We start from the raw sequence: 20676 nt of genomic DNA, 5'->3' as shown, positions 1-20676 counted from the left end.
ATATTTAGTCTTTCTTTCATTCATCGAAGAGTGAGCATGTTTTATTTGCCATGCATTTTACTAGGGCAATGATGAATTAAACCAGACATGATTCTTCAATGTGAAATCCCAGCTACTTTGTGATGGAAAGAGGTAGTGAGATATGACCAAGCCTGGAGGACAGGGCAGGATCTCTGAGGAAACGGTATTTAAGATTAGACTTTGAATACCGGATTTCAAACTAGGTTAAGGGAACATGGAAGTGAAGACAGGATGAAGGACAGGAACTTCCTATCCAAGGAGAAGAGCATGTGCAAAAATGCCACCAGGAGATGGGTGAGGATACACATATGGGAAGGCTCTATGTAAGGCCCTAAGACAGAGCCCAAGCCCAGAGGAGAGAGTGGCTCTATACAGGGCTGAAACAGAGACAGATCTCACATCACTCAAAATCTTGGGAAGAATTTGATGAGGTGGGGATGACTGCAGAGGATATTAGGGGGAAATGTTCAGAGATGTATTTTGAGATCATTTTGTTTGCAGAATAGAGAATAGCCTAGAAAATAAAAGCAAGAGTAAATGCAGGAAAATCACTTAGAAGCTTTTTTGATTTGTTTAGACTAAAGATATAGTAATTGGAGCTAAGGTAGTACCAACAGAAATAGAGAGAAGTCAATTGATATGAAAAATATTTAGAAAGTTAAAAACGAAGACTTGATGGTTTGGATGCTGGGGGGAAAGGGAGAAGTATATTAAGGATGATTCAGATTTTTTGGTAGTATAACCAAAATATTATAGGCATCATTCACAAAGATAACAAATAGAGGACAAAGAGCAAGGATTTAGGACCAAGGATGGAGCAATGGAAAGGGCATGTGGAGAGAAATGAGCTGCCTAGGAAGCTGAGGAAAAGTGGGAAGAAAATGAGAGTGTAGGGAAGAGTGTATTTGTCAAAGACAACAAAGATGTCCATCTAATATGCTGATGACTGAAATGTTTCCACTGCATTTAACAAGACAGAGATCACATGTCACCAGCTAGAGCTACTTTGATGGTGTGGGGCTGTGGGGACTAGAGTGACATAGATGGAGGAGTGAATAGGGGAGGTGGGTGTGAGGAAATGATGGTGGTGAATACAGACAACTTTCTTGACATTGCAGGAACTAAGAAGGATAAAAGTTGTTATTTATAAGAGGAGTTGAGAAAAATAGAGATTTATTGTTTATTTTGTTTTGCTTTTTATGGTTTGGTTTATTGGGATTTGTTTGTTTTTTGGAGAGACTAGGACATATTTAAGAATAAATGGGAACTTTTAAGCAGCTGAGAGGAACGGCTTGAGAGTGCTAGGTTCCTGAGAAAGCCAAAGAGTTTAGATCAAGTAAAGAATGAGAATAGGATGGGTACTGGATGTCAGTGGATTTGAGGTATGAGGAAAAGAGGGCTGCCATTTTTATGTGTCTGTGTTTGAAACAGTAAGTGAGGTCACTTGTTCAGAGTAGATAACTCACTGAAATAACCAGTAGTAAAAGGGTGAGGGGATGGAGATTTAAAAAGAATAGACAAGATCTATAATTGTCATTGTGAGAAATAGGAGATTTATTTTTTTTTAAAGATTTTATTTATTTTGACAGAGAGAGAGAGAGAGAGAGAGAGAGCGATCATAAGCAGGGGGAAGGGCAGAGGCAGAGGAAGAAGCAGCTCCCTGCTGAGCAAGGAGCCCAGGACCCTGGGATCATGACCTGAGCCAAAGGCAGACACTTAACGAACTGAGGCACCCAGGTGTCCTGAAATGGGAGACTTAATTGACCAAAGAAATACAGTAAGATCATGGGAGTATTGAGAGTCCAGTGGAGATAGGTGGGTTTGTATTTACAGTGGAATCAACCTGCTCTGTTGTGAGACTTCAACAGCACTTGACCACTGGTGGATAGGCATGAATAATGCAGATAATTGGGGTCAGAGAGGAAACAGAACAGAAAAGCAATGGACAAGAAAAAAAAAGCTATGTTTTTGAAATGATAGGACTCTGGGCTAGACTGGAGGGAAGTAAAAAAAGGAGAGATCTGATTGCCTGGGAGACAGGACAGGGGTTAATGAGGGTGAAGGAGCAGTTGTAAGCAATTGCATCAACAATCTTGGTAGACAGACGGTTGCTGTTCAAGGTTCAAATGCTTGAATTAGTGATTTGAGTGGTAGAATGGATTGGTGATGATAAGGTCCAGAGGATGTGTGTGGGAATGGAAGACTGAGATAAAGTAAAGAACAGGTTATTGAAGATGACTAGCAGGTCAAGGAACTGAGGGGAGAAGGTTCTGACAGGTCATTCCCATAAATACTGAGGTCCCTGGGATAGTGGCAGCCCTGAAAGGGAAAGGTAGCCAAAGATCCAGGTACCAATAGCTTAGTTGAATGATGAGGAGTGGTCAAAAGTTCTGGAAATGACTACAGCAGAGACCATCTATGGAGGATAGCATAGTGAAGCAGCCTCAAAGAGCAAGTTTTTTTGGTTTTAATGAATGGATTAAGCAATAATAATCTCAAAGCAGCACTAAGGAGAAAGTACATACTAACCCTATCTCCAAGTCCTGTTTTTCAGAATAACAGTTAAACCAATGTTATTCTTCTTCTCTAATAACCAAATTATACTTATGGTCAAAAATTTTATACAGTTGATTTATAGCATAGAATATCAAAATTATTTTAATGATACCATTTCTGTTTTGGGAAAAGAATTAACTGTTCCTTATGATTCTCAATGAAGGGACTCACCGAGAGCTGGGTTCAGTAAACTTTTTCTGTAGAGGGTCATATAGGAAATATCTTAGGCTATGAGGGCCAAATAGTCTGTCAAAACTACTTTTATCTGCTATTGTTACATGAAAGCAACCATAGATGATGCATAAATGAAGATGAACCCAAACTGCCCCACTCCCATATCTATTGTTCAATTTATTCAACACTCAAGAGAAGTGGCAGTGAGAAAGTGAAAAGTGAGAAAAAGAGGTGGTATTGGAATTTAAAACCCAACAATTATTTCTATCAGATTTAAAAATAAAGGAAATCAGACAAAAGTTCATGATTTTCCTTTCCCCTAAAACAAATTGAAAAATTGAAAGCAAGCACTTACCTGAACATAAAGTTCTCTGAGTTCATACTGAAATTTCTTGGGATCTGTGGTAATTGTCACTGGGCCAATTTCTATGAAGATAAAAATGACACAGGTGAATAAATTGTAATCAACAGCATTAAAGACTTTACTGTGTTTGCAAATGTCTTTTCATTTGGCACTACATGGTTATTTACTAATAAGAAATATATAGCCAGCAAAACAACAGTTTCTCAGTTTATAGCTACCAAAGAATAACTTAAAATTTGCTGGAAATCATGCTTATGCAGAGTGAATGTTTAGCCTTGGGAAATGCAAAGGGGCAGTCAAAAATGTCATAAGACAAAGAGTCAGGAGACCCCAGATTCGGTCCCTTTTTACTCTCACTGGTCAGTGAATATTTATTGAATACCTACTTTGTTGCTAGACTCTAAATTAATCACTTATCCAGCCTATAATTCTGTTTTCTCAACTATACATTGTAAATTTGTTGGCAACTTTTCTGTAAGTCCAAATTAGTTGAAAAAAAAATTTAACATTTAACAACATAAAAGTGAATGAACATTAATGCCACAGTGTTTTTAAGAACTTGCAGAAGCACTGAAATGAGGACATTAAAAGTTCAGGAAATAGTCTGCCTATCACTTCCTTCTCCCAGCTGGGATTGCTGTCCATCACTATCACCATTCTCCTTAGCTGACTTTGACCACCATAATTACCTGACTATCCTGATGTACTGCACAAACCACCACTCCAAATGGGAACAAGTGGGGCCATTGCATTCCTTGGAAAATCAGGACCTTAGTAAGTCAGGTGAAGAGAAAGAGCCCAGATACCAGGGTGGGTAAATTTGGCAATATTATTTTTATAGGATACAGTATGTCTATGGTAAACATTTTAATCCACAAAGATCATTTTCTTAAAAAAAAAACCATCAACGTTTAAAATAGACAAGTAGAAAGTGGCCTTTACAGGAATCAATTACTTCCTTAAGAAACATTCATATATTTAAGGAATATAGTATTAAAATTCATCAGAGTATCACATGCACAGACATATCGTCCTAAATTCCCAGGGTGGATGAAAAGTTTTCTACTTTATCTAATGAAGATACAGGCAGCATTCAAAATGATAATATGCAACTACAATACAAAATTATAAAAATATTTAATACTGAGTTTTTATAAGACATTTTCTAGGTTCAAAGGCACTGCTAGACAAAAGACTTTATGACTTCAAAGGATAATAATTAATTAGTCAGGCCTTCTATAACATGCTAAATATAATACAAAAACAGACTGTAGGATTTTAGAAATAAATGAGGTAAATTGGAAAGGAAGCACAATTTGTCTGCCACAACCCATGTAATTTTTCTTAAAAATCACATGAAAACTATGCCTGCATTCTTCATCACAGATTAGACACCTTGCAGTATGCAAAAGGAATGGAGAGGCAACTGAAAGAACCGTGTGAAAATGCAAACATCTGCATTCCATACCAAGCAGAACAGTTATTAGTTATGTGAAAGTCTTGTCCCAAGTATATGGAAAATCAGAGAAGCCTACTCCCTCAAGACTAAACAAAGGCATACTTTGCAAAGGAATGCAAAATAGCAAAGAATATGCCAGACAGTTACACCCTGACATATAAATTGTCAGCAGCATTGTCAAGCCAAACTTCTATGTTCCTACATGGCATAATACTGAAATAACTCTATAATTCAAAGCTCAAGAATCAGAAAGAAATACAAAGAATACTAGAGGAAAGCAATTACATAAGACAAAAAAGGACACACATAGAAGACTATTCCCTATAATAAGAATTTTAAAAATAGCCCTGGATATATGCCTGTTCTTCAAGAGTGGAGATCAAGGACTGCTATTAAAATAAGAGAACTGATTAGACTTCATTTATATCCATAGACTCAAATACCCATTTGTTTTCAACAAAGATAGGAAATCCCTCCTGAAGCTCATTAATAAGCATTTTTGTAAACTACATTGGACAGCTGAGATAAATCTTTTTATCAGTTATGAGAAATACGCAGGAGAGGTGAGGGCTTGCTGAACTGCCATATCCCTCCAGCTGCAACCATCCTTTCCAATTCTTTTGAATTGAATGATATGACTATTTGACAAAATCACCCTCCTCCCTTTCAGGACTTGCTTCCATTCCAGTCTTTCTCTTCACTTAATACAGTCCTGTGCCAGTTGTGTTATGAGCAATTTCCTCTTCTCTTCCTTTTTGCTCATGTTGGTTTCATCCCCTGCCAAGCCTTTGATGACATCCAGCAGGTACAACTTTGTCCTCTCTTCCGGCCTGAACATGGTCCTCTATTGCTTACAGAATTAAATGAGAACTCTCCAAGGCATTCCAAGTCTCTCTTCTATTAATCCAGTTTTCTAACTTTGTCAACATCCCTTAGCATGAGGCTACTGTGCTTCCTCACTACCCCCATGGCCATCCCCACTGTCTTTCATTTGCCCATATGCTGCTCATCCTAGCCTGACTTAAGTCCTACTCCTTGAATGTTTTGACTTTTCTCCAATTTGCTTTAATGTCGTTTTGATAATATTTGTACAATAAAGACATGGGGAAAATGAAGATGAACAGCATTCAATAGAATGCAGAGATCATCTCCACCTTATTCAGTTAATTTTATCTTATTGCTTACAAAGAAAACCCAACAAAAAAAATCAATTAACCATCAATCTCCAAATAGAAGCACTGAGCTAGAAGGACATTAAAGGTATTTGGTTCAATTTCTTTACCCACAGACAAGAAAACTTGAGGTCCAGTGAAGATGAAATTGAAAACTTTGATGGTGGAAAAAAAAAGTCAAGCTATTTGAAAACATTTTCTACACAGAGCAACATGTGCAGCTCACTAATACTTCTTCTTTTCCAAGATCTCCAGTCTGTTGATGACTATATTACTACTGACTTTCTCCTCCTTTCCTCTGGACCACAGGCAAGATAGGCTATGTTCGAATGCCTAATCTGATGCACACAACATCCAGAATTCTTTATTGTTGCATGCCTGGATATTATCTTTAATAGAACAAGGAACAATAAAGAAAAAAAAGAATAAAGGTTAAAGTTTAAGCCCAAGCCTTTGGATCCTCTATTTCTTGCTCTTTTCATTACATCATGGAGCCTCTATGCTATAGCTAAACACCACGTGACATGATCAATATGACGCTGATTAGCCAACCAAGAAAGTTTTCAGTTTTCCCTATTAACCAAATGTTTTGTTCGTTACTTCAACTAAGTTATTAATATATAATCAATAGGTAACATTTTCCACATACAGCTTAACTTAAAAAAAAAAAGAAAGACACAGGGCGTCTAGGTGGCTCAGTTAGTTGAGCGTTGGACTCTCGGTTTCAGCTCAGGACATGATCTCAGGGTCCTGATCCAGCCCTGCATCGGGCTCCATGCTCAGCACAGAGTCTGCTTGAGATTTTCTCTCTCCCTCTTCCTCTGCCCCTCCCCCTGCTTGCACATGCACTCCCTCTCTCAATAAATAAATAAATAAAATATTAAGAAAAGAGAAACATTAGGGCAACATGTATTGTTACAAATATAAGAAATATGTCATGCTTCAGAAGACCACTTTTGATTTAAAAAAAAAAAAGTGTCCAAAACTCCAAGGCAGTCTCCTCTTTTCATTTTGTTATTTCTCGTTTCCTAGGGACTTATCAGATGGGTTGGATTTATTTCCAGCATCTCAGCCATTGTTCTCTTAATCTCAGTTGTTGGGTTGTATTTGAGAAAATAATGGAAAGAACTTCACAATGTAATATTTTCTTTCACTGCTTCACTTGGCAAGATCGATATCCAGTTTCTCACTTCCTTTTTCCTTTCCACTAACAGATTTCTGCTCCTTACAGTTTTTTTTCCTCAAAGAGCTTCTTGATAATACGAGGAATAGAAAGTGCTGCTTGCTTGGATTTAAACACTGTCTGTGCATGATTTGATAATGGTGTTCACAATTTCTTTGGTTTTAAAAAATATATAGTTCGTGGTTTTATATTTATAGTTACACGTAAATACATGGAAAGTTAAAATGAGAACCCCTAGCTGCATTATAAACTAAACAATATTTGCAGAGCATTATAGAAGAATCAAACATATATATAAATCACAGGGCTTGTCACAATGGAAATTGTTGAAAACTACAGCGAGCTATGAAAAATTAGAAAGTCTATATAGTGCCTGAAAAGAGCCAAGTAATACAGAAAGGGATAGCAAACTTTCTCAATGTCCAGAGAGAAAAGAGACCCCTGAACTCTAGGGAAACACACAGTGAAGGCATCAAGGAGGAGATGAGGAAGGAGTTAGGACTTGAAGAGAGCACCAGATTAACAGAGCCTGGCATTAGAGCAGAGAAATTCCAGGCACTGGGACATGGGCTGCTCAAAATCCCTTCCATGAACTGAATCTCAACATGTTCCATGCTCTAAAAATTCTACTCTTGGTCAATTAAACACAAATCAATTAAGATGTCTTCTATGTGCAAAGTTGCTAGCAAACAGACATATTCAAAGCACTGAAGTTATCTAAATGAAAACTAATAAATTTTGTTTCCTGCTTTGGGATGCTACAGAAAAGCAGATTAATAACTATATTTACTTTTACTGTTTTCACTTTAATCCACAATACACTCTTTCCAGATTTCCCTATCCTCATTCAATTATAATGTTGCTGTCCAGCACCATTTTTAAATGATCTGCATCTAATCCATGAAAACAGAACTGTTTCCTGACTTTGAACTAAGCTAATGCCAAGTATATTTCAGGACTCATTTAATTGAGTACATTCCTACTCACATGAGAATAGGTAATTTTCAAGACCACTTAAAGGCCCTTAATGATTGTTTTGACATGAAGTGATGTATTTGGTGTGTTTTATAAAATCCAGGCCAATGGTGAATTCATGCCTAGCATGTTATCTCATGTTGATTAAATAGCATTCTGCTCCACTATCCAAAGAGATTATTCCTTTAACAATGAGTTGTACGATAACCTTAAATGTATGCACTTAACGAAATGGCAGATAATATTTGTAAAATGCAAGGGTCATTTCACTTGGCCTGCTGCTGAACAGGATACAGAAAAAATCATGAACATGAATTCAGCAATGTTACACAGCTCTTTAGAACAGGAAGCAAAGAAGAATGCTGTAATAATTGACACAGGACTTTGAGGTATATTAAGTAGGAAGGATATCATTGCTTACACTGGACGTTAGCCTGAGCTGCAGCAAGCACTCTTACAAAAACAGCCGTGGGAATTTTAATGGCCAACAAAGTTCAAACTCTTAGTTTTACCTGAAATCCTAAATTTAAAAAAATGGCATTTTAACCCCAAAATACATCCATGCATTGATAAGGTATACTCAAATAAGAAAACATATAATATTTTGTCATGCTATTTAATAAAATTTAATTAATATAATAATAAAATTTATTTAACAAGCTTTCCAGTGTGATCATGGTACTCTGAAAGCAAACAAGAAGAAAATGAATACTATGTACAATAACATTTTAAAATTTAAAAAATGATATTCTTATAAGGAAATGTGTTTTTAATTTTAAGATAAAATTAGAATTCATTTCAAATTGTTCTCTTAGACAATTCTTTAGCATTAATGGTCTTTCAAATAAATCTAGACATCAGTGAAGGATAAAGAAAAATTATAAAAGGAGTAAAATGTTGTTGAAGGAAACAATACATTTACTAGTCCTTAGAAATGAATCACTAATATTGTGAAAATTTCCACACATTAAGAGAAGAGACTTAATTTCAGCCCTGATTGTTTCTACAACTAAACAAATGTATGCAGTCCTTTGATCATGTTTTCAGGGAAAATATAATTCAGAGATCCAAAATCATGTTTATGAAGCAACACTTTATTGGCAAAAATATGGAAATCAGAGATATTGATAAAAATATGATAGATGCATTTATGTGTCTGTATATATGTGATATTACTTATATGGTTTCCCCTAAATAGTTGCATTCATTCATTTAACAAATAGTTCAAATTTGCAGGAAAAAGCACAAGCAAGCAAATACATTTAAAGAGACATAGCAGAGGGGCACCTGGGTGCCTCAGTTGGTTAAGCGTCTGCCTTCAGCTCAGGTCATGATCCTGGGGTCCTGGGATCGAGTCCCACATTGAGCCCCGAATTGGGCCCCCTGCTCAGCGGGGAGCCTGCTTCTCCCTCTGTCTCTGCCTGCCACTCTCCCTGCTTGTGTGCTCGCGCTCTCTCTCTGACAAATAAATAAATGAAATCTTTAAAAAATTTAAAAAAAGAGAGAGAGAGAGAGAGAGACATAGCAGAATCCGAAATGTCTGGGTGTGTCTTTCAAATTAAAGGGCTGACTGCATGGACTTAAGACCAGAGCAGTTGTACATGGCCCTGCTCTCAGAGGCCCCTGCTCCGTTGAGAATGCTTTGCAGTCAACTGTCTTGAAATAATTTTATCTCTGAATTTGTGTTTCATAAGTGAAGCTCAATGGGACAATGGAACATTCAGTCTGCGCTTGGAGGCTTGGCTCATGTGTGGTCCTGCTTGCCACTACTTCTGAGGACAGGTTCACAGCCCCCTCTCAACCCTGCAGGCCCTACCCTGGTCCTGCTTCTACAGCTGTCACTGTCCACCATCCACCCCAGCAGGGACATGGATGTGAGGATGGGGAGGGTTGGGAGCCCTGGCCACCAAAAGCCATGTCTCAGCAGGGGCAAACCTTCTATACACTCCCAACACAGGTACTAAGCATGTCTCAGTGCCAAGGTTTAAAGATCCCTGGGGGTCGCCTGTCTGCCAAAGATTGGGGCCATAGGAAAAGCTGTCGGGTTCAGGTGACCAGACCCCGCCCCAGGCTGAAGCACAATGCTTGTCCCTCCCACACCTGGCAGGAAGAGCAATCCCACAGCCCATCTGGCCAGATGCTGAGCTCAGCTTGGCACCTGAGGCAGGATCTTAAGGGCCAGCATGAGTCTGCACTTGGCTCACAGGTATCCTGGTGCCTGCGGGTGCTCCCTCCTGGCGGCATGCCTGAAGGATCTTCATCTCCTCCCTGCAATTCTCTGAACTCTAGTTTAAACTATTAGCATGGATTTTACCATCCATACTTATTTTGTACAATGCCAGTTTTAAATGTAAATACCAGAGCATTTAACTTGTGCATGGACGCAACCAAATTATACAATTCGTATAATGATGCCTCCAACTGGCTAGAAGAGACACACATAAGCCAGACTTAGGAAGGTTAAATGAGGAACTAACTATTCATTTACAATCCCAGCAAGAGTATAAGTGTTCCAGGTTTATCAAGACACTGTGGGGCGCCTGGGTGGCTCAGTCGTTAAGTGTCTGCCTTAGGCTCAGGTCATGGGCCTAGGGTCCTGGGATCGAGTCCCACATCGGGCTCCCCGCTCAGCGGAGAGCCTGCTTCTCCCTCTCCCACCCCCCCTGCTTGTGTTCCCTCTCTCGCTGTGTCTTTCTCTGTCAAATAAACAAATAAAATCTTTAAAAAGAAAAAGACATTGAATTAAGTAGTACTCCTTATTGAGGAATATAAAAGATTTTTTTATGAAAAAAGACCATTGTTATATAAAAGAAAGCTACATGTTTAAATATATGCATTCTGACAATTTATGGATTTAATACATTAAAAAAATCTCAAAAAAGGTTTTTTTGTTTATGTGTGTTTTAGAATACCTAGCAACAATATTCTTAAATTTATTTTGAACAGCACATGGGCAATTATATTAATGAAAACTGATAAGAAAATAAAGGACATCACAAGCATCAATAACTAAGAAGACAGAACTGCTGGTATATAAATGAATATATAGTAACTGGAAAAGAATTAATAATCTACATACAAGCTAGTATCTGAAGACAAGATACATAAAATAGGATTATTTTAAAAAATATTTAACTTTAATTCATATTTTATAGAATATAGTAAACTCCAATAGGCTTAAATGGTTCAATATAACCATTATAATTATTTTAACTGAATCCAAATTAGAATATAAATCTGATATACAGAAGAATAACATTCTCCTTTTCAAAGGAACAGAAAAAAATCACAAGGGGAAATACTGACAGATATGAATATATAGAAATCAAATGAAAATTAATTACATTTGCGGTGAGCACAGAATAACATATAGAGTGGTCAAATCACTATGTACATCCAAAACTAACATATGCTGTGTGTCAATTATACTTCAATAAAAACAAACAAAAAAATCAAATGAATATTAAAATTGAAAAAAATAAATAAAGCCAGATTTGGCAACATTTATGTCGTCAATTAAAATAGATTAAAACCTATACTATCTAAAGAGATCATTCAAATTTGCACCAAAAAAAAGCATCAATCACTACATAAAAAGGAAATTCATTAAGAGAAGAAAAACAAAGAAATTAGACCAGAAGCAAATGTTCATATTTAGTTATAGTGAAAGAGAGAAACTTGAACCAACTTAAAGTACCTTGTAAGAAAGAGAAGGATTTTTTTTTAAGATTATCACTCAAACTGTAACATAACCTGGAATATGTATACCTTTGGTAAGATTATAAGTGGTTACCACTTTTGTGAAATGTACTATAGTTATATGCATTTTAGGTATAAGTCTTAAAAGTATCTTCTGATAAAGTCATTTCCCTTTTTGTTGTAATTCACTGAGAATAAAAAGACACAGACCTAAGTAAGATATCGACAAATAATGTCAAAATAGAAAAATGTTTAGAAACATATAAATCTCTAAAAAATATCGGGTAGCCATTAACTATTGTTCTATGTAGAAACACAAGTAACAGCTTATCATGTAACACTAAATAAAGAGAGGCAAAACAAAAAATATATATACTTGGATTGCAACTATAGAAACAGCTATGCATAAGGACAAATTCTGAAAGGTCACACCAGAGTAAAAATTGACATTCGGCGTAAGTGGAATAATGAGAACTATTTTCTTTCATCAAAAAATTTTCAAATTAGTGTACCCATTATTTAAAGAGAGAAAAATTTCACTCCATCACATACAAGCTTGAGGTTTTACTCATGAATTTTGGTTGTATTCATGAATTTGTGGATCTTAATTGGTTTATAATGGTCTCTGGAAAAAGGCACAAAAATATTTCTCAGCATTAGGCAAGGTAACAAGGAAAGCACTGATTTGGGACATTATCTGTTACTGTTGTGAAGTGAAATATTTGAAGAAGGTAAAATATTTAGAATAATCAAAACAGTCATTGTCTGGATCCAGTATTCGTTTTCAATTCTCTCACTTCAAACTTCCATCTTTCTTTTAAATGCACGACTCTTGGCAATGTCATCTTCCTACTGTTAGTCTTTATTGAATATACAAAGAATTCCTTTTGATTGAATGAAATAAGACACTCTACAAACTTGTAACACTGAAATTCAACCACAGTCATATTTCGGTTCTATTATTATTATTATTATTATTGATTTTTATTTTCTCTACATACTCTTGCAATGATGTGTATCTGTCTTGCTTTTTTGCTTCAGAGGAGGAGAAATATCAAAAATACAAAATATTCAGTATAACTGTAAATGTTGAATGTGAAACTGAATCATCAATGTGAGTATCCATTTTAAATGTAAATACCTCTCCTAATATGAAGTTCAAAGTGTTTACCTTAGTTGGTGGCTAAAAGTTTCCCCTATTTGAAAGCTACCACAGTCTCATTAAGGTTGATGAAGTTAATTACTTTGTTCCAGTGTGAATCTTCTCCAAACGTTATTTTCAACCCAAAACAAACCTGCACCCGGTGCCCATGCTTGGTATTGGGAAGGCATCTACATAGCAGCCATTCCACTCCCTCTCTTCCCAGGTCACCAACACACTGCTGCAATTGCAAGGCCAGGCATACGTGTCCCTACAGATACCAAAAGGCTGTGTCACATATCCAGTACTTTCCAAAAACTACAGACAAGGAGCAAGAGACATTCTGTTGCATTTTTCAGGTATCATGGTGATCAGTCCTTTCTTATCACCACAGGGTTTCAATACCTGGGCTCCAAGTTCCCATGCTTCTCTACTTCACTTTGAAGAGCATTCTTGTTAACTGATTATATCAAGCCTTCTCTTTAAAACCTGAACTCCAAAAGGCAGGGGTTGTTTCTTTGTTGTACAGTCTGTACTCAAACCAAAATGCAATAATTAACATGTGTTTTACAGGCATCCATTAATAACAATTAGCAGAGACACTGAAAGGGAGATTTGTCCAACTAAAGTTCCCAACCACACTGATTAATAGTGCTTGGATTGGTGCTGATCCAGATCCCACCAGAAAGTCTACATAGACCAGATGAAAGTGTCATTTGATTTGAAATTGTTCATTTACATGGCCCATATTTACTAAATGTTGGTCTTAAGAGGCAGTCTACTGCTTTGGTTAAGAGTTCTAGCACTAGAATCAAAACTAGTTGGGTTAGAATCAAGGCTCTGCCATATATTTGTTTTTGGTCGGGTTTGGTCTGGTTTTTGTCAAGCTCCTTAATCTCAGTGGCTTTCAGTTTCCTCATCTATAAAATGAGAATAATAATCATACTTACACCAGAGCTGTCGTGAGAGTTTAATGAGGACAGCATGCATGGTGTGATGCCTGGAATAGATTAAACAGGCTAACTCTGCTGTTGCTACTGTCACTACTACCAGTAACTTTTGTGACAACATCAAAGACATTATGCTAGGACCATGCCTGGTTAAGTAAACATCTACTATAATGCAAAGAGCAACTTCAATCTGGGAGTTTAGAAAAAAAAAATGATACTTTTCTTGTGCCTATCACTTTAAGCTGATTTAATGAATTTGCATTTCCATCTCAAAAAAAGATTAGTAAGTAAAGTACATTCTTTTTAAGATTTTTTTTTTAGTAAAGTACATTCTTTTTTTTTTTATTTTATTTATTTATTTGACAGAGAGATAGAGAACACAAGTAGGCAGAGAAGCAGGCAGAGGGAGAGGGAGAAGCAGGCTCCCCACAGAGCAGGGAGCCCGATGTGGGACTCGAGCCCAGGACCCTGGGATCATGACCTGAGCCGAAGGCAGACGCTTAACTGACTGAGCCACCCAGGCGCCCAGTAAAGTACATTCTTATTCGAAGCCATGCCTCCTACAAAACTTTGTTTTTCCTTTTCATAAGATGAAAAAGTCAAACTTTTATTTAAATGAGTTTTTAGGTGACTAAACCTCTACTTTCTTGCCTTTGGAGACAGTAGCACATCATTTCCCATATCTGTCATTAAATACATTTCAGAATTTAAAATTTCATGATAAAAAGTATTTCAGAAATATGCTTAATCTTTAATTTCTACTTCTCTGATACTTAAAACCATTAATACCCCAAACAAAGTTGAGATAAAAGCAGCATTTACCAAAAAGAGAAAATAGTTTTCTGATTTAGGATCACTAATGTTTTACATAAAAATACTACTGTCAAGTTATACTACCTATTCTCTGTTCCCAAAGTAATCTAGAAAAATTTCCACCTCTATACCTTACTTTATATTTTTTCTATATAAAAGTTTGTTTCCCCCCTTGTCAAACTTTTCTTCAAGATTTAACTCAGGTCTCAACTTTTTTAAAAACACCTTCTTCAATGTCTGAACCCTTAGAGATCATTCCTCTGAATTCTTTTTTTTTTTAAAGATTTTATTTATTTATTTGACAGAGAGACACAGCGAGAGCAGGAACACAAGCAGGGGGAGTGGGAGAGGGAGAAGTAGGCTTCCCACTGAGCAGGGAGCCCAATGTGGGACTCGATCCCAGGACCTTGGGATCATGACCTGAGCCGAAGGCAGACACTTAACGACTGAGCCACCCAGGCACCCTCCTCTGAATTCTTTTCATGACATGTCTTAACTGCTTACTTACAAGATGTGGTAGGCATTTTCTAAAATGGCCTACAATGATGCCCACCAGTTGATATTCATACCCTTGTGTAATCAATCCCCTCTCTGAGTATGGGCTGAACCTAATGACTTTCTTCTAATGAAGAGAATAGTGCAAGAGTGATGGGCTATCACTACTAAAATTAGGTTACAATGAGACTATGGCTTCTGTCTTGCATGCCCTCTCTTGCTCTTTGATGGAAATTACCCATGTGCACTACCCTATTTTCCCAGAGAGAGGCTCACATGGCAAGGAACTGAGGGCAGTCTCTGGCCAACAGCCATGAAGGACCTGAAGGCCTTCTCTGTCCAAAAGCTCATGAGAAACTGAATCCAAAAACCATGTCAGTAACTAAGTGGACTCTTCTCCAGTCAAGCCATGCAATGACTACAAACAAACCAGTACCTTAACGGCAGACTTGCAAGAGACCCTAAGTCAGAGGACCTAGCTAAGGCGCGCTGGGATTCCAACTCAACAAAGTATGATATAAAAAATGTTGTTTCTGTTACAACACTAAGTTTTGGAATAAATTTCTGTGCAGCAGTAGATAGCTACATTAATTTAATTAATGTATATATCTACAGACAATAATGCATATTGTCTCCCAAGCTAGATTATAATGGCTCTGATGACAGTGACTGTGACATTTTGAATCTCCATCCCTTGAATGGTGACCCTCACTGTTTGATAATGGTGATATTACAGAAATACACAGACAACGATTTTGAACAGTATATACAAATCATTACCTTAAAATAGTCACTATAGCAAATATAGAGGAATTAGTCTATCTTCAAGAATCTGTAGTTTAATGTGCAAGACAGAAAAAATATAAACATTTGTATGTATACATGTGTTTATAATAAATTTCCAAACAGAAACACACAGATATCATAGAAATGACCAATTTTAGAAAGGGTGAATATTTAAGTAATTATTATTTAAGTAATTAAGTAATAAAAGCAAATGAAAAGGAAGTGTGATGTCTAGAGAAATTGGAAAATATTAGTATGGACTATCTGAAAAATATGTAAGAAAAAGAAAATACTAAATATTACAAAATCTCTTAAAATAAAACAATTGTGGCACTTAGTCCTAAAAAAAAACACTAGGGATATAGTGAATATTAATAAAACTCTGAAGTCATACATACATTATCTCTAATGATGTATATGAATCTCATCATAATGAAATCAATAATGTCAAAGGGATGAATTAATTGAAGAACATTCAAAGCAACTGAAGTTGAATTATACTCTAAAGAAGTTATTAATGAAAGATACAGTCTGCCAAAGAATAACCTGACAAAAATTTAAGATCTCTTCTGGCAAATACTCTTCTTCTAACATTTTTTAACTCAACAAATAATTTTTAAGTCCCTACTAGGTAACCATGCCCTGTGCTTGAAACTAACCATTGAAAGCCTAATATGTAGCTGTACTAGGTGAATTTATGTAACTTCTTTTGAATTCTATAAATTTCAACCCATCTACTGAGTCTACTATAAAAAAAAAAACAACAGCTGAATATGTTTGGCACAGGTCATAAGGAAGAATGTGTAGAAGGCGTTTTTCTGAAGAACAAACAGAACAGACTGAAATCGAACAGAACGGATTATTAAGCACCTAATATCTGGCAGCACTGTGCCTGGCACAAGGGAACCAACTGTGGAGGAGACAGACATGATTCCTTTCCCCAAGGAATTCACAATCTTAGAGAGAAAAGGGAGAATAAAACAAACAAGCCAACAAAAAAAATAGCAATAGGTTGGAATAAGTACAAAGATGGAAATAAGCAAGGTACTGAGACAAAAAATGGGGAGAGCAGCTGCTTAATATTACATTACCTAGGGAAGAACTCTCATTTTCGTTGTATAAAACAAATGTCCATATACTTCATCCATTTTTATATTGAGCTGTTGGCATTTTTGTGTCAATCTGTAGAACTCTTTATACGTTATTAAATTATGTTTTTTCTAGTTTGATGTTTCTTATAAGCAATTTTGACCACGTAGAAAGTTTTCTTTTATATAGTAAGTAAAATTTATTACTCCTTTTCTTATGGTTCCTGGTTTTTATCATAGTTGGGAAAGCTTTTTCATGTTGAAGTTATATAGAATTCTCCCATGATGTCTTCTATTACTTTTATGGTTTATGTTTTTACATTTACATCCACAAACCATTTGAAGTTTCTTCTGGTATAAGCTATGAGGTATGGATCCATTTTTTTCCAGATGGCTACCCTGTTGGCTCATCATTATTTATTGAAAAATCTATTTTTCCCCATTGATATATGCACTGCAATTCACATATGTACTCTATATTTTTTCCATTGATTTCTCCTTCCCATGCCCAGAACCAAACTGTCTTAATACTTGAGGTCTAATAAGTTTTAATCTCTGGTGGGGCTAATTCCATTCATTGCTCTCCTTTTGCTGAATTTTCTGGCTATTTGTGCTTGTATATTTTTCCATTATCAACTCTAGATCAGTCTATCTAGGTTCCAAACTATCCTGTGTTTTTGTGATTGTCACATAAATTTATAAAATGAGTAAAGTGGCAGGATATAAAATCAATGCAAATCAGTGGCATTTCTATACACCAACAACAAGACAGAAGAAAGAGAAATTAAGGAGTCGGTCCCATTTACAATAACACCCAAAACCATAAAATACCTAGGAATAAATCTAACCAAAGAGGCAAAGAATCTGTACTCAGAAAACTATAGAATACTCATGAAAGAAATTGAGGAAGACACAAAGAAATGGAAAAATGTTCCGTGCACAATGAGCAAATATTGTGAAGATGTCAGTGCTACCTAGAGCAATCTACACATTTAATGCAATCCCTATCAAAATACCATCCACTTTTTTCAAAGAAATGGAACAAATAATCCTAAAATTTGTATGGAACCAGAAAAGACCCCGAATAGACAGAGGAATGTTGAAAAAGAAAAGCAAAGCTGGCAGCATCACAACTCCAGACTTCCAGCTCTATTACAAAGCTGTCATCATCAAGACAGTATGGTACTGGCACAAAAACAGACACATAGATCAATGGAACAGAATAGAGAGCCCAGAAATGGACCCTCAACCCTATGGTCAACTAATCTTTGACAAAGCAGGAAAGAATGTCCAACGGAAAAAAGACAGTCTCTTCAACAAATGGTGTTGGGAAAATTGGACAGCCACATGCCGAAGAATGAAACTGGACCATTTCCTTACACCACACACAAAAATAGACTCAAAATGGTTGAAAGATCTAAATGTGAGACAGGAGTCCATCAAAGTCCTAAAGGAGAACACAGGCAGCAACCTCTTCGACCTCAGCCACAGGAACTTCTTCCTAGACACATCGCCAAAGGCAAAGGAAGCAAGGGCAAAAATGAACTATTGGGACTTCATCAAGATAAAAAGCTTTTGCACAGCAAAAGAAACAGTCCACAAAACCAAAAGACAACCGACAGAATGGGAGAAGATATTTGCAAATGACATATCAGATAAAGAGCCAGTATCTAAAATCTATAAAGAACTTATGAAACTCAACACCCGAAGAACAAATGATCCAATCAAGAAATGGACAGAAGACATGAACAGACATTTCTCCAAAGAAGACATCCAAATGGCCAAAAGACACATGAAAAAGTGCTCAACATCACTCGGCATCAGGGAAATCCAAATCAAAACCTCAATGAGATACCACCCCACACCAGTGAGAATGGCTAAAATTAACAAGTCAGGAAACGACAGATGTTGGCGGGGATGCGAGAAAGGGAAACCCTCCTACACTGTTGGTGGGAATGCAAGCTGGGGCAGCCACTCTGGAAAACAGCATGGAGGTTCCTCAAAAAATTGAAAATAGAGCTACCCTATCACCCAGCAATTGCACTCCTGGGTATTTACCCCAAGGATAAAAATGTAGTGATCCAAAGGGGTACATGCACCCCAATGTTTATGGCAGCAATGTCCACAATAGCCAACGTATGGAAAGAGCCAGGATGTCCATCAACCGATGAATGGATAAAGAAGATGTGGTATGTATACACACACACACACACACACACACACACACACACACACACACACACACACGGAATATTATGCAGCCATCAAAAAAACCCCACGAAATCAAATTGGATGGAACTAGAGGGTATTATGCTAAGCGAAATAAGTCAATCGGAGAAAGATAAGTATCATATGATCTGACTGATATGAGGAATTCTTAATCTCAGGAAACAAACTGAGGGTTGCTGGAATGGTGGGGGGTGAGAGGGAGGGGGTGGCTGGGTGATGGACACCGGGGAGGGTATGTGCTATGGTGAGTGCTGTGAATTGTGTAAGACTGATGAATCACAGACCTGTACCTCTGAAACAAATAATACATTATATGTTAAAAAAAAAAAAAAGTAGGAAGGGAAAAATGAAGCGGGGAAATCAGAGGGGTAGACGAACCATGAGAGACTATGGACTCTGAGAAACAAACTGAAGGTTTTAGAGGGGAGAGGGGTGAGGGGATGGGTTAGGCTGGTGATGGGTATTAAAGAGAGCATGTATTGAATGGAGCACTGGGTGTTATATGCAAAATGTGAATCATAGAACACTACATCAAAAATTAATGATGTAATGTATGAGGACTAACATAACATAATAAAATAAAATTTTTAAAAAATTTATAAAATGAATCAGGAGAAACTGACAAGATTCTAAGGCTTCCCATGGTATATTATTCTAAATATTAAAGTATTCTTTTGGGAACATTAGAAGCCTTTAAAAAGTTTTTTTTCTTTTTTCTATATAGAAGGTTGCACATTTCTTGTTAAGCTTAATGCTATTTTATATATATTTTTATGTTGAATACAAGTTTTCTTTCATTGGGTCTCCTAATGGCTGTAACTCTGTATATATAGAAGTCATTGATTTTGTGATTAATTTTTTCTTTCACTGCTGTTTGGGATTTTTTAACTCTTTGTAAGAATTTTCAGCTGAGAGGCACCTGGGTGGCTCAGTCGTTAAGTGTCTGCCTTCGGCTCAGGTCATGATCTCAGGTTCCTGGGATCGAGCCCTGCATCGGGCTCCCTGCTCGGCGGGAAGCCTGCTTCTCCCTCTCCCACTCCCCCTCTTGTGTTCCCTCTCTCGCTGTGTCTCTCTGTCAGATAAATAAAATCTTTAGAAAAATAAAAATAAAAAAATAATTTTCAGCTGATTCTTTTGGTTTTGTAGGGACACAAACATAAGCTGCAAATGTTTTCTCATTTTTATATCTCTGATTTTTTTCTCCTATCTAATTGTATTAGTGAGTACTCCAGAACAATGCTAAATAATAGTAGTAATGTTAATATAATGTTAAATTATATATAACAGAACAATGTTAAATAATAGTGGTAATAATGGACATCATTGTCTATTTCTGAGATTAACAAGAATATTTCTAATGTTTCCCCATTAAGGATCATACTGGATTTGGGACTGAAATAGATACATTTTACCAGGTAAAGAAAAATACCGATTTCCAATTGTACTAGAGGTTTTCCTTTTTCTTAAGTCTGAACATTAAGTTTTGTTGCCTTTTCACAAGTATGAATATAAACATGTGCTCTGCTCCTTAAATGTAATGTTAATAGATTTGATGTGAAATGTTGGGGTTC

At 36.6% G+C, this 20676-nt stretch overlaps 1 protein-coding gene across 1 annotated transcript in view; it reads right to left on the bottom strand.

The window, feature by feature from the left end:
* Positions 1–20676, bottom strand: part of HMCN1 (hemicentin 1) — a 467830-nt gene that overhangs the window by 356117 nt on the left and 91037 nt on the right. Inside the window, exon 2 of the mRNA XM_028121561.2 lies at positions 3107–3177. Within this exon, the coding sequence (XP_027977362.2) occupies positions 3107–3177 (71 nt within the window). The remainder of the gene's footprint in view (positions 1–3106; positions 3178–20676) is intronic.

The sequence above is a fragment of the Eumetopias jubatus genome, unplaced genomic scaffold (assembly GCF_037043125.1).
Source record: "Eumetopias jubatus isolate StellerSeaLion01/CBP00866 unplaced genomic scaffold, mEumJub1_p1.0 scaffold_12, whole genome shotgun sequence".
Classification (NCBI taxonomy): Eukaryota; Metazoa; Chordata; class Mammalia; order Carnivora; family Otariidae; genus Eumetopias; species Eumetopias jubatus.
Note: the sequence above shows the minus strand (reverse complement) of the source record. Positions and strands in the feature narration are given on the sequence as shown.